Raw genomic sequence first — 15,559 nt, 5'->3', positions numbered from 1 at the left:
TTAGGATCGTCATTTCTTTTTTGCGTGGCGACCCTCAGGACTGGGCATTTTCTCTTGCGTCGGGAGATCCTGCATTAAGTAATATCGATGCATTTTTCCTGGCGCTCGGATTGCTGTACGATGAGCCTAATTCTGTGGATCAGGCAGAGAAGAATTTGCTGGCTCTGTGTCAGGGTCAGGATGAAATAGAGGTATATTGTCAGAAATTTAGAAAGTGGTCCGTACTCACTCAGTGGAATGAAGGTGCGCTCGCAGCTATTTTCAGAAAAGGTCTCTCTGAAGCCCTTAAGGATGTCATGGTGGGATTTCCTATGCCTGCTGGTCTGAATGAGTCTATGTCTTTGGCCATTCAGATCGGTCGACGCTTGCGCGAGCGTAAATCTGTGCACCATTTGGCGGTATTACCTGAGCTTAAACCTGAGCCTATGCAGTGCGATAGGACTTTGACCAGAGTTGAACGGCAAGAACACAGACGTCTGAATGGGCTGTGTTTCTACTGTGGTGATTCCACTCATGCTATCTCTGATTGTCCTAAGCGCACTAAGCGGTTCGCTAGGTCTGCCACCATTGGTACGGTACAGTCAAAATTTCTTCTGTCTGTTACCTTGATCTGCTCTTTGTCATCGTATTCTGTCATGGCATTTGTGGACTCAGGCGCTGCTCTGAATTTGATGGACTTGGAGTATGCTAGGCGTTGTGGGTTTTTCTTGGAGCCCTTGCAGTGTCCTATTCCATTGAGGGGAATTGATGCTACGCCTTTGGACAAGAATAAGCCTCAGTACTGGACCCAGCTGACCATGTGCATGGCTCCTGCACATCAGGAGGTTATTCGCTTTCTGGTGTTGCATAATCTGCATGATGTGGTCGTGTTGGGGTTGCCATGGCTACAAGTCCATAATCCAGTATTAGATTGGAAATCCATGTCTGTGTCCAGCTGGGGTTGTCAGGGGGTACATGGTGATGTCCCATTTCTGACTATTTCGTCATCCACCCCTTCTGAGGTTCCTGAGTTCTTGTCTGATTACCGGGATTTATTTGATGAGCCCAAGTCCGATACCCTACCTCCGCATAGGGATTGTGATTGTGCTATCGATTTGATTCCTGGTAGTAAATTCCCAAAAGGTCGACTGTTTAATTTATCTGTGCCTGAGCACGCCGCTATGCGCAGTTATGTGAAGGAGTATTTGGAGAAGGGGCATATTCGCCCGTCATCGTCGCCATTAGGAGCAGGGTTCTTTTTTGTAGCCAAGAAGGATGGTTCACTGAGACCTTGTATAGATTACCGCCTTCTAAATAAGATCACGGTTAAATTTCAGTACCCCTTGCCATTGTTATCTGATTTGTTTGCTCGGATTAAGGGGGCTAGTTGGTTCACCAAGATAGATCTTCGTGGTGCGTATAATCTTGTGCGTATTAAGCGAGGCGATGAGTGGAAAACTGCATTTAATACGCCCGAGGGCCATTTTGAGTATCTAGTAATGCCATTCGGACTTGCCAATGCTCCATCAGTGTTTCAGTCCTTTATGCATGACATCTTCCGAGAGTACCTGGATAAATTCCTGATTGTGTACTTAGATGACATTTTGATCTTCTCGGATGATTGGGAGTCTCATGTGAAGCAGGTCAGAACGGTGTTTCAGGTCCTGCGTGCTAATTTTTTGTTTGTGAAGGGATCAAAGTGTCGCTTTGGTGTTCAGAAGGTTTCATTTTTGGGGTTCATCTTTTCCCCTTCTACTATCGAGATGGACCCTGTTAAGGTCCAAGCCATCCATAATTGGACTCAGCCGACATCTCTGAAAAGTCTGCAAAAGTTCCTGGGCTTTGCTAATTTTTATCGTCGCTTCATCTGCAATTTTTCTAGTATTCCTAAACCATTGACCGATTTGACCAAGAAAGGTGCTGGTTTGGTCAATTGGTCTTCTGCTGCGGTGGAAGCTTATCAAGAGTTGAAGCGTCGTTTTTCTTCTGCCCCTGTGTTGTGTCAACCAGATGTTTCGCTTCCGTTCCAGGTCGAGGTTGATGCTTCTGAGATTGGAGCAGGGGCTGTTTTGTCGCAGAGAAGTTCTGATTGCTCGGTGATGAAACCATGCGCCTTCTTTTCCAGGAAGTTTTCGCCTGCTGAGCGAAATTATGATGTGGGCAATCGAGAGTTGCTGGCCATGAAGTGGGCATTCGAGGAGTGGCGTCATTGGCTTGAGGGAGCTAAGCATCGCGTGGTGGTCTTGACTGATCATAAGAACTTGACTTATCTCGAGTCCGCCAAGCGGTTGAATCCTAGACAAGCTCGTTGGTCGTTGTTTTTTGCCAGTTTTGACTTTGTGATTTCATACCTTCCGGGCTCTAAAAATGTGAAGGCGGATGCTCTGTCTAGGAGTTTTGTGCCCGACTCTCCGGGTGTATCTGAGCCGGCGGGTATCCTCAAAGAGGGAGTAATTGTGTCTGCCATCTCCCCTGATTTGCGGCGGGTGCTGCAAAAATTTCAGGCTAATAAACCTGATCGTTGCCCAGCGGAGAAACTGTTTGTCCCTGATAGGTGGACGAATAAAGTTATCTCTGAGGTTCATTGTTCGGTGTTGGCTGGTCATCCTGGAATCTTTGGTACCAGCGAGTTAGTGGCTAGATCCTTTTGGTGGCCATCTCTGTCGCGGGATGTGCGTACTTTTGTGCAGTCCTGTGGGATTTGTGCTCGGGCTAAGCCCTGCTGTTCTCGTGCCAGTGGGTTGCTTTTGCCCTTGCCGGTCCCGAAGAGGCCTTGGACACATATCTCTATGGATTTTATTTCAGATCTTCCCGTCTCTCAAAAGATGTCAGTCATTTGGGTGGTCTGTGATCGCTTCTCTAAGATGGTCCATTTGGTACCCTTGTCTAAATTGTCTTCCTCCTCTGATTTGGTGCCATTGTTTTTCCAGCATGTGGTTCGTTTACATGGCATTCCAGAGAATATCGTTTCTGACAGAGGTTCCCAGTTTGTTTCGAGGTTTTGGCGAGCCTTTTGTGGTAGGATGGGCATTGACTTGTCTTTTTCCTCGGCTTTCCATCCTCAGACTAATGGCCAGACCGAACGAACCAATCAGACCTTGGAAACATATCTGAGATGCTTTGTTTCTGCTGATCAGGATGACTGGGTGTCCTTTTTGCCTTTGGCTGAGTTCGCCCTTAATAATCGGGCCAGCTCGGCTACCTTGGTTTCACCGTTTTTCTGCAACTCTGGGTTCCATCCTCGTTTCTCTTCAGGGCAGGTTGAGTCTTCGGACTGTCCTGGTGTGGATACTGTGGTGGACAGGTTGCAGCAGATTTGGACTCAAGTAGTGGACAATTTGACTTTGTCCCAGGAGAAGGCTCAACGTTTCGCTAATCGCAGACGCTGTGTGGGTCCCCGACTTCGGGTTAGGGACTTGGTTTGGTTATCTTCTCGTCATATTCCTATGAAGGTTTCCTCTCCTAAGTTTAAACCTCGTTTTATTGGTCCGTATAGGATTTCTGAGGTTCTTAATCCTGTGTCTTTTCGTCTGACCCTTCCAGATTCTTTTTCCATACATAACGTATTCCATAGGTCATTGTTGCGGAGATACGTGGCACCTATGGTTCCATCTGTTGATCCTCCTGCCCCGGTTTTGGTGGAGGGGGAGTTGGAGTATATTGTGGAGAAGATTTTGGAGTGTTTCAAGGCGGAAACTCCAGTATCTGGTTAAGTGGAAGGGTTATGCTCAGGAAGATAATTCCTGGGTCTTTGCCTCTGATGTCCATGATCCCGATCTTGTTCGTGCCTTTCATATGGCTCATCCTGGTCGTCCTGGGAGCTCTGGTGAGGGTTCGGTGACCCCTCCTCAAGGGGGGGGTACTGTTGTGAATTCTGTGGCAGAGCTCCCTCCTGTGGTCACAAGTGGTACTTCGGCTGGTTCTCTCTGTGAGCTTCCGTTGGTGGAGGAAAGTGGTACTGCGGCTTCTGAGTTTCCTTCCTCAGGTGATGTGGTAAAGTCGTTAGGTGCTGCTCTATTTAACTCCACCTAGTGCTTTGATCCTGGCCTCCAGTCAATGTTCTAGTATTGGACCTGTTTCCTCCTGGATCGTTCCTGTGGCCTGCTGCTCTGCATAGCTAAGTTCCTCTTTGCTATTTGTTTGCTGTTTTTTTTCTGTCCAGCTTGTCAATTTGTTTTTTTCTGCTTGCTGGAAGCTCTGGGACGCAGAGGGTGTACCTCTGTGCCGTTAGTTCGGTACGGAGGGTCTTTTTGCCCCCTTTGCGTGGTTCTTGTAGGGTTTTGTGTTGACCGCAAAGTTACCTTTCCTATCCTCGCTCTGTTCAGAAAGTTGGGCCTCACTTTGCTTAATCTATTTCATCTCTACGTTTGTCTTTTCATCTTAACTCACAGTCATTATATGTGGGGGCTGCCTTTTCCTTTGGGGTATTTCTCTGAGGCAAGGTAGGCTTATTTTCTATCTTCAGGCTAGCTAGTATCTCAGGCCGTGCCGAGTTGCATAGGGAGCGTTAGGCGCAATCCACGGCTGCCTTTAGTGTGGTTGGAGAGGATTAGGGATTGCGGTCAACAGAGTTCCCACGTCTCACAGCTCGTTCTTGTTTTTTGGGTTATTGCCAGGTCACTGTATGTGCGCTGACCTCTATGTCCATTGTGGTACTGAATTACCTTTCATAACAGATTTCTATCTCAGACCTTGTGCACAATGCTAGGGTTCAAAGAGGTCTCTACCGTTTTTTGCACTACGTGGTTCGACCACCCGTGATTCTATCATGCCATGCTCCGCACCCGAGACTCTAAGAGCAACTTTGCGCTCACTGTATCATAGACAACCTCCTCTCCCCCTGCCTGCTACACACAGGCAGAAGACTCAATACCCCAGAACAGTGCTGGCACATTAAAGACAAAACATGCAACAGGTTAGAAGCAATCAATCACGGTTTGTGCTCCTCACAGCCAGTAGCCGTGGGTTCTTTTAGGGCCACCAGGTGTACGTATCCCACACCCACCGTGTCAGGGTGGCACAGACACTCGGCAAACACGAGTACAGAACACACAGGATGGTTCGAGAAACACAGGCAAGTACTACAGATTCATAAAGGAATTTGCAGACTTACCGTGTTTTTATGGAGGTGATCAGTCTCCTAGTGGAACCACTCTGGACGTTCTTCCTCGATCCATTCCGGGTGTCAATGTCTGGGGAGCGTACATCCTCAGTTAGCCCCACGTTGGGCGCCAAAAATGTGAAGGTGATCTCTTAAAGTGAGATCAATATGATTGCTTGTACCTGACCAAAAATAAGCTGAGTGCTAGCTTAGATGCCAAAAATGCATCAGATTCACAGAGACTGTTACACACTCCTCTCTCAGTCAAGGTTTGTGCCCAACTGAACTTTATTCTGAACAAAGAAAGATGCTAAAAACACGGAATAGGGGAGATCGCACAACTTCTGAATAGTTAGTGTCACTCTGATTGGTTCATTCCAACTTCATTTTTAAATACGGTGTATTCCAGTATCTTCATTCCTGCATTCCAAAGATTCCTTCCAGGACTGTTTCAAGGATCTTCAAGATATCTTCAGACACAATCGCCTTCTTGCTACACCATATCTGAACTGACTTATATAAGGTTTAATGGTTGATTTCATTAGCCATTTTCTCCTTCACACTGTATCTACTATATCTGTACTGTACACAGCTCTACACTACACCTCCATTCTGTCCCGTATCTACTATTCCTGTACCGTACACATCTCTACACTACACCTCCATCCTGTCCTGTATCTACTATTCCTGTACTGTACACACAGCTCTACACTACACCTCCATCCTGTCCTGTATCTACTATTCCTGTACTGTACACACAGCTCTACACTACACCTCCATCCTGTCCTGTATCTACTATTCCTGTACTGTACACAGCTCTACACTACACCTCCATCCTGTCCTGTATCTACTATTCCTGTACTGTACACACAGCTCTACACTACACCTCCATCCTGTCCTGTATCTACTATTCCTGTACTGTACACACAGCTCTACACTACACCTCCATCCTGTCCTGTATCTACTATTCCTGTACTGTACACAGCTCTACACTTCACCTCCATCCTGTCCCGTATCTACTATTCCTGTACTGTACACAGCTCTACACTACACCTCCATCCTGTCCCGTATCTACTATTCCTGTACTGTACACACAGCTCTACACTACACCTCCATCCTGTCCCGTATCTACTATTCCTGTACCGTACACACAGCTCTACACTACACCTCCATCCTGTCCTGTATCTACTATTCCTGTACTGTACACACAGCTCTACACTACACCTCCATCCTGTCCTGTATCTGCTATTCCTGTACTGTACACAGCTCTACACTACACCTCCATCCTGTCCTGTATCTACTATTCCTGTACTGTACACAGCTCTACACTACACCTCCATCCTGTCCCGTCTCTACTAGTGATGAGCGAACATTACCAGATGATAATGTCTTGTAAGAGCACAGTCGGGTGTTTTCGGAGCCTCTGTTTGTGCTCGTATATTGTGTTCGATACTCTGCTTCTGCATGATTTGTGTTTGTTAGACAGCCTGAACACAGTCAATGTGAGGATCACCTGTTTGTTACACAATCCCCACCGTGTTCGTGCCGTCCTAGAGCCGCAAATCATGCAGCATCGGAGTATGGAATATAATATACGAGCACACACAGATGCTCCGTTAACACCTGAGCGTGCTCGCGTATGACTTTATCTGAGCACGTTCTCTCATCGCTAGTATCTACTATTCCTGTACTTGTGTATATCTGTTTTTGTCATGTCTTGTGACGTTCCCTTCTCTTTGCCTTTTTAGGTCGGGAGGACACAGTGTTGAGTTATGAGATGGTTATACATATGGAAGGTTTGTAGTTTTTCTCATGATTTTTGGGGAATTATTAATGATTTTTTTGCACATTAGCGCAGCAAACTGTCAAGATTCTATTGCGATCATGGTTCATTCAGTGTATTTTATAATATAATTATTTGCATTGTCATAGATTGGCTTGCTCGGCTGCACACAGAGGTAGACACGGGTACCCTGCAGCTTTAAGAATTTCCTTTTGATTTTTTGTAAAACAAGGTGTAGTATAAAAAAAAAATACAGCCCTCTGGGCAAAACAGGAACACAAAACAAAATGGTGGCTGAACAAACACAGTCCTTCTGTGAGCAGGGTTCCTCCTGCTCACGGCCAGCAGAGCACACACTGTTCAGCTGCACAAGTCTATGCAGAGCTCTTCTGCAGTGCTACTTCTCCAGGCATTCACTGAACACTGAAAGCTCTGACCTTCAGCCATTTAAGCCTAGACCATGTGACTCCTCAACCACGTGACTGATCACATGATTGTGACCTCACCAAGGCCCTGTGAGCACACAGTGGTGCTGGCTCTGTAGGTGGAGATATGGGCAGACACTCTTCCACCCGCTCTATGAATGTCCCCCTAAAAACCAGCCCATAACATACTGTAAGATGGCCGCCAGATAAGTCCTGGAGGGGAGATATGTGTCATCCCGGCTATTAGCTGCGGTGATGTGAGCTCGAAAGTATGCTTCAGCACGTGTAGTGCTGCGAGAGCTATTTAGGTCCTTCCAGGGCCTGGTTTTACTAGCGGTCATAGTAGGAGATGGGTGGGAATGACCGCTCACATATCCCTACCCCAGGGGCGTGGTTTGGCTAATAAAATGGAGGCCAAATGTCTCATTCAGGGCCTGTGGCTGGAGGTGAGGAGACCTCCCATGTTTGTATGCTAAAGACACTGACCAGAGCAGGCGAACCCACATTATTATATGGACTGTTTAATTTTCCTGTTTGCTTTTCACTTTGTGCCGGAAAAGGTTGTTCGTTTGTTTTATATCCAGAGCGGTTTATGCAATTTTAATAAACTTGCTTGGATATTTCCACAATACCTCTTCCTGTGCCTACCTCAACCGCAGCCGAGTGAGTACAGATTCCTACAATTGGTGCTAGAAGTGCTAGAAGTACGGGCCCGAATCCCAAGAGGCAGTGTGACTGCTGATATCGCATGTCCTGTGGGACAGTGGCTGCAGGAGTGAAATCCGACAGCATGGAGGAGCTTGTGAAGCATTTGGTCCAGGTGCAGCAACAGCATCAGCTCGCCAGTCAATGCAGCAATTGGCGCAGCAAGAAACGAATAAGCTGTTGGCACAGCAGCAGGAGGCGCTAACGTGGCAGATGGATCTCCTCGCAGAGTCGGCTCGTGGGAGGCCGGCGGTCTCTCCTCCCCAACTCCAGGTGACGACTCGTACACCTGAAAGACTGTAAGAAGAGCGTTGCAAAAGATGACCCTGGGTGATGACGTTGAGGCCTTCCTGACGGTTTTTGAGAGGGTGGCGAAACTGGAGAAATTGCCTCCGGAGCAGTGAGAGGAGGTTCTGGTGCCATATTTAACAGGTGAACCCACAGAAGGCCGATAATGCTAAGAAATTAAACAGAAAAACACATACAACTATGAGACTGCAACATATTCAATATCAGTATCATAAGTACACGTATATCCCATAGTAATTAGTAGGACTAATTCAGACCCACTTATCGGCCGGCGCATACTTCCGGCCTAGGGACCTATTTATATCCGTCCGTGCTTATCCACCCACGTTCCCTGAGGAAGGAAGTTTCACTTCCGAAACGCCCGTCGGGGAGGGCAGGAGATCGCATGTGCCCCTGCTGTGTGCCACTAGGTATGTGAATTTATATGCTGCTACTGTGTATTACTGTTTGGGCAGTTACACACTTATATTTATGGATTTTTCCAGGGGTATTATGCTTTTCCTTACCGCTGTTATGTATGTGGTATTGTCTGTCACTTTTTAAGCTATGTCCTCTGTCATTTGATCTTTTGTATACTAATAAATAGTAATATTGCAATACATTTTTTATTGTATTGGACCTTTGTGCACTGAATATCGTCTGTGGCGTCTATCAGGATGCTAAGAAGTATGCCAAATTCAAAGCTGAGATATTGGCACGCTTAGGAGTGACTCTGTCAGGGCACAACGGGTGCACCAGTGGGCGTATCGCAGTGACAAACCTCCCCGGTCCCAAATGTTTGATCTCCTACACCTGGTCCAAAAATGGTTGCAACCTGAATCCTCCTCCTGAGCATAGATTGTGGACAGGTTAATACACTTCCTTCTGAGGCCGATGCAATACTGGTTTGCCCAGGCAGATCCCTGTAATTAAGATGACGTTGTGAGCCTGGTGGAGAGATACATAGTTATATAGCGCTAACATATTCCGCAGCGCTTTACAGTTTGCACACATTATCATCGCTGTCCCCGATGGGGCTCACAATCTAAATTCCTTATCAGTATGTCTTTGGAATGTGGGAGGAAACCTGGAGAACCCGGAGGAAACCCACACAAACACAGAGAGAACATACAAACTCTTTGCAGATGTTGTCCTGGGTGGGACTCCAGCGCTGCAAGGCTGCAGTGCTAACCACTGCGCCACCGTGCTGCCATGACCACCGAGCCAATGGACTGCAGCACAGGCCGGCACTGCTCGTATTTTGCATACCCTGCCTGCAGTGTTGTCCTTCAAACAGAAGAGGGGTCGCAGACATGTCCTGTTACAGTTAACGGGGTGCAAGTGTCTGATCTGCTGGACTCAGGAAGTTTGGTAACCCTAGTGAGGGCTACCATTCCCCATCGGCTGATTTCTTGAAAAAGGGTGGGTGTCCGCTGTATCCATGGCGACACTAAGGACTATCCTGTGGCCCAAGTGGTCATCAACACACTGTGGCACAGAGTCCCATGAGGTCGGCGTGCTCAAGAACGTATTGCACCCTATTATAATAGGGCGGGACTTTGTGTTATTTTGGGACTTGTGGGGAAAAGGGAGGACGTCTAGTTGCCCGGATGACAGCCAGATTACTCCTGAAGAAACCTCGTCGCAGGCTGCAGATTACAGGTTTCCATTTTGTGTTTGTTGGTGATGAGGATGAGGCAGCATCCACTGAGGCCAACGTCCCTGAGCTGGAGGTGTCCGAGGGAAACTTTGGAACCATTCAACTCAGGTAACTAACTTGTAAAGGGGCATTTGACAATGTAACTGTGTTAAATAGGTGCCCGAGGAGCCGGGGGCCGATAGTCGGTTCCCTCGTTTTGCTGTAATTTGGGATCTCTTTATAGCATAACCAAGCCAAGGGGTGAGGTGATAGAGCAGTTACTGGTGCCAGGGCCCTATAGATGCAGGGTGTTAGACATGGCTCATTCCCATGTGTTGGATGGTCACCTGGGGGCAGATAAGACCCAGGAGCGCATTTTGCAGAGATTCTACTGGTCTGGGTGTTACAGAGAAATCCTGAACTACTGTAATTCCTGCCCCACGTGCCAGCTGACCTTCCCAGTGGCCCACTTCCGCAGTCCTCTGGTACTATTGCCCATCATCGAGGTCCCATTCGAGCGGATAGCGATAGACCTGGTGGGACCCCTAGTAAAGTCTGCAAGGGGACATCAATACATACTGGTGATCCTGGATTATGCTACCCAGTACCCAGAAGCAGTACCCTGAAGAAATGCCTCTGCTAAAAGTATCTCTAAGGAGTTGATCCATATCTTCTCCTGAACGCTTCAAGTTTCCCAGCTCGGAACCTCAGCATACCATCCCCAAACTGATGGGCTGGTGGAGAGGTTTAACAAAACCCTGAAGGCAATGCTGACGAAAGCAGTGGAGATGGACGGCCGAGACTGGGACTGTCTGCTTCCTTACCTGTTGTTCTCCATCCGGGAAGTTCCCCAAGCTTCCACTGGCTTCTTCCCATTTGAAATGCTCTATGGATGACACCCTTGAGGTTTCCTGGGTGTGGAGAAGGAATCATGAAAGGCTGAAACCACTCCCTATAGAAGCGTGGTAGAGCATATTACCCAGACGCAAGAGGGGATTGCCAACGTGATGCCAATTGTGAAGAAGCACCTCATCAAGGCTCAGGAAGCCCAGTCCAGGGTGTATAATAGGTCAGCCAGGGTAAGACAGTTCAACCCAGGGGATCGAGTACTTGTGCTGGTGCCCACGGTGGAGACCAAGTTCCTGGCCAAGTGGCAGGGTCCGTATGAGGTGGTGGAGAAACTTGGTGAGGTCAACTACAAAGTCCAACAACCGGTGAAGCGGAAGCCCTACCAGGTGTACCACATGAACTTAATCTATCCGAGGCAGGAAAGAGATCCCGTGGAAGCTTTTTGTCTGATGGCCAAGTCCGATGTTGGTGCAGAGGATTTTCAAGTGGCATAAACCCTGTCTTGCTTGCAGATGCATCAGTGCCAAGAATTGCTACAGCGTAACAGAGACCTGTTCTCAGATCTTCCAGGTTGTACGAAGGTCATAGAGCATGATGTCCTGACGGAGCCCCATATCCGTGTCAACTTGAAGCCATACCGGATTCCCGAAGCATGCTGGAAGGTAATCTCAAAGGAGGTAAAGCGCATGCTCAGCCTGGGAGTCCATTGAGGAATCAGAGTGGCTGGTCCAGCCCAATAGTCCTAGTGCTGAAACCAGATGGGGAATGGCGATTTTGCAGTGACTATTGGAAGCTGAACGAGGTTTCGAAGACTGATGCTCCGGGTTGATGAATTAATTGAGAGGCTAGGGCTGGCTACATTACTACCCTTGACCTCACAAAAGGGTATTGGCAAATCCCCATGTTCCAGGGCGCCAAAGAGAAGACTTTGTTCTCAACACCAGATGGATGCTTCCAATACACAAGGATGGACTGCATTCTCAACATCAGTTGGATGCTTCCAATACACAAGGATGCCATTTGGGTTACAAGGCGCTCCAGCAACATTCCAGAGAGCCATGTACTGGATCCTAGCTCCCCATAAGAGGTATGCAGAGGCCTACCGCGACGATATTGGAATCTTCAGCCAGGATTGGGGAAGCCAATTGAGCAAGGTCCAGGCCGTATTTGATGCTCTACGGAAGGCGGTGTTTTCCATAAATCCGAAGACGTGTGCCATGGGAATGGAGGAAGCGAAATACTTAGGAAGAGCACCCCATAATGAATCTCAGCCGGAAGTTGTCTACAAGGAGTTTGTGGTACAGACAGATGCGTCGGATGTTGGGCTGAGCGCTGTCCTATCTCAAGAGGTGAACGGGGAAGAACAACCCATAATGTATCTCAGACAGAAGAGGTCTACCTGCGAGAAAAATTACTCCATAGTGGAGAAGAAATGTTTTGCCATCAAGTGGGCATTATTATATGGACTGTTTATTTTTCCTGTTTGCTTTTCACCTTGTGCTGCTAAAGGCTGTTTGTTTGTTTTGAGTATCCAGAGCGGTTTATGCAGTTTTAATAAACTTGCTTAGACATTTCCACAATACCACAATACTGCTTCCTGTGCCTACATCAACCGCAGCCGAGTGAGTTCAGATTCCTACAATATGTTAACTTAACCTTCACAACACTTACTGTGCTGGAGGAAATAAAACTCTGGATTTTATATCACTGATGCTGACTTTGGAGGCGTCTGTCTGGAGCACAAACTCCTTTGTGAAGTCTGGTGCGACCAAGACCGGCTTTCAGCACAGGACAAGCTTCAACTCCTGGAATGCCATCTCCATTTCAGAGGACCATTTGACCATTGTCGACTTTGTGCCCTTGAGAAGGGGGGTGGCTATCATGGCGAAATACGGGATAAATCAAAGATAATATCCCACAATTCCCAGAAACGCCCGAACCCGCTTCTTGGAGAATGGTTATGGCCACTTTTGGATTGCATCCACTTTGTCTACTTGCGGCTATTTCGCCCTTTGCGACGATGTATCTTGTCTCTTCTCTCCCGCAAGTGCACTTCTTTGGGTTTATAGTAAAACCTGCCTTCCTCAGTGCATCCTGAACCACCTGGACCTTCTGCAGATGACGTCCCCACTCCAGGCTGAAGATCATGATGTCGTGCAAATAATCTGCGGTGTACTTCTTGTTAGGGACTAGGATCCGGTGCATAACCCTCTGGAAGGAAGCTGGGGCCCCTTGTAGACCGAACGACATTCTGGTGTACTGGAAGCATCCATCAAATGAAGAGAAGACCGTTATTTCCTTGACACTTGGGGACAAAATAATCTTCCAGTACCCTTTTGTTAGGTACCAGGGTGGTGATGTATCTGGCTGACCCTAGCCTCTCAATGAGCTCATCAACCCAGGGCATTGGATACCTGTCAAATTTGGACACCTCATTGAGCTTTCTGTAATCGTTACAGAAGCGGCACTCTCAATTGGGCTTCGGCACAAGGACAATAGAGCTGGATCAACCACATTTTGGCTCCTTGATGTCTACCAGGCTCAACATTCTCCTTACCTCCAAGCAGATCTCCTCACAGCGGGCTGTAGGAATCTGGTACGGCCTCTGATTCACCCACACATGTGGTTCAGTCAGTATCTCGTGCTCTACAACCTGTGTACAACCTGGTAGCTCTGTAAACGGTCCCTATGCCTATAGGGGCCCAGTACTAACAACTACTCTACCACTTTCTCTCTTAGCTTAGTGACTCGATACAGCAGCCCTCCATTTCATGCAAAATGTAGAAACCTGGTGTCAGCCCCCGCCTCTTGGGCAACCCCATTTATCACGGTCACATTTTCCAATGCCTCTTTTAGGGTAAGATCCCACATTTGTGAGGTCCTAAACTTTCCATCAGAAACCCCAAGTTCAGGAATCTCGGCCTCATTGGTCACCGTCTCTTCCTCGTCACCAGCCAGGATACACAAAGGGAACTCTTACACCTCCAATTGCAATGGGGTTTTTTCAGGGTTGACCTGGCTTCTGTCTGGGATTCCTGGTATCCCCGACTTCAACGACAAGTCCCAGAACAGTCTAAAGTCCCTCCCTTTTATCACTGCGTGCAGCAAGTCCTTAAACACGCTGACCTCATGCGACTCAACCCCACAACTAGTTTTTATAGTCCCTCTGACAACGGGATAGTCATTGGCGTCCCCGTGCATACAGCAGACACACGTTTTTCCCTGGGACCACCTCGTGGGGGAGTGTGGCCCTTATCAGGGTCACTAAGCTCCCTGAGTCTAACAGTCCTGACACCAGTACTCCATTTCTGATCACAGGACATGACTGCGGTCCCTCTCCAGGCTGATAGTCCACACTGCAGGCAGAATATGCATAGTAGGAGCAGCGCCTCCCTAGGCTGCTGTCCATCTCTTCGGTGGACAAGGGACAACAGGCAGCTATATGTCCTGGACCACGACATCTCCAGCACAGCAAGTCTCTCCCCATGGCCTTTGACAACCCCTCAGCTACCCCTTGGGATCTAAAACTCACCCCAGTATTGGCTCTACTAACCCTCTTAAGGGGCTCCGGTTCTCGCTGGGTACCCGAGTATGAGGATTCACCACCCCCTGGCTTTCTTAGGGACCTCATGACCACCTAGAACCGTTGCACTAGGCCACCAGTTGGTCTGCATTTCGGGGATCTCCCTGGGCAAACCAGGTCTGCATTGGCCTAGGAAGGGAGTACACGAACCTGTCCATGACAACGCGCTCGAGCATCTGGGTTTTTTTTGCACAAGATGCAGTAGGTCAAACATTTGGAACCCTTTGTACTCTCTCTTTTCCATTTTTAACTTGGCATACTCCTGTGCATCCTGTAATGCCAGATTATAATAGGCTTTCTGGGGCTCACCAGTCAAATAGGGGTCCAGCACCTCCGCCCACTGTTCTGGAGGTAGCTTCTCACGCTCCGCCACCCGTTCGAATACAGTCAAAATTGCATTCACATGACTCATTTTTTGCATAGCTCGTCTTACCACCTTCCGGACATACTTGTCGTCACCTCTACTTGGAGGAGAGGCTGCCACCCTTCCACGAACCGCCTCTGTAAGCAAGTCAATCTGCTGCTGGTGTAGCTGATGCTGCTGCATTTCTTGTATAAGCAACTTGCTGGTCTCTTGCTGCGCCATTTGTTGCTGTTGGTGCTGTAGTTGCTGTTGCTGCTGTGCTTGTAGCAGATGTTTCAGCATGTCCTCCATCTGGCCTGACATCGTACACAGGCTTGTGGCCATCACACGTGTTTGCTGGAAACGCCACCCACACTTCTAACACCACCTGTGGTAGATAGGCTCACTCAGCTGCTCACGGAGGTAGACACGGGTACCCTGCAGCTTTAAGAATTTCCTTTGGTTTATTGTAGGCCACATAAACGAAGGTGTAGTAAAGAAAATACAGCCCTCTGGGCAAAATGGGAAAACAAAACCAAAATGGTGGCAGAACAAACACAGTCTTTCTGTGAGCGGGGTTCCTCCCGCTCATGGCTGGCAGAACACACACTGTTCAACTTCACAATTCCATGCAGCACTCTCCTGCAGTGCTCCCTCTCCAAGCACACACGGAAGACTGTAAACTCTGACCTTCAGCCATTTAAGCCCAGACCATGTGACTGATCACATGACTGTGACATCACCAAAGTCCTGTGAGCACACACAGTGGTGCTGGCTCTGTAGGTGGAGATAAGGTGGACACTCTCCCACCTGCTCTGTGAATGTCCCCCTAAAAACCAGCCCATAACATAGCTTAACCCTCGC

At 48.1% G+C, this 15,559-nt stretch overlaps 1 protein-coding gene across 4 annotated transcripts in view; it reads left to right on the top strand.

Moving 5' to 3' along the window:
* DLG4 (discs large MAGUK scaffold protein 4) overlaps positions 1-15,559 on the top strand; it is a 310,322-nt gene that overhangs the window by 266,203 nt on the left and 28,560 nt on the right. For all 4 annotated transcript variants that reach the window (XM_069767620.1, XM_069767619.1, XM_069767621.1 and 1 more), the window contains one exon: positions 6,829-6,876. In XM_069767620.1, the coding sequence (XP_069623721.1) occupies positions 6,829-6,876 (48 nt within the window). The remainder of the gene's footprint in view (positions 1-6,828; positions 6,877-15,559) is intronic.

The sequence above is a fragment of the Ranitomeya imitator genome, chromosome 4 (genome assembly GCF_032444005.1).
Source record: "Ranitomeya imitator isolate aRanImi1 chromosome 4, aRanImi1.pri, whole genome shotgun sequence".
Lineage (NCBI taxonomy): Eukaryota > Metazoa > Chordata > Amphibia > Anura > Dendrobatidae > Ranitomeya > Ranitomeya imitator.
This window is presented reverse-complemented; position numbering and strand designations above follow the sequence as displayed.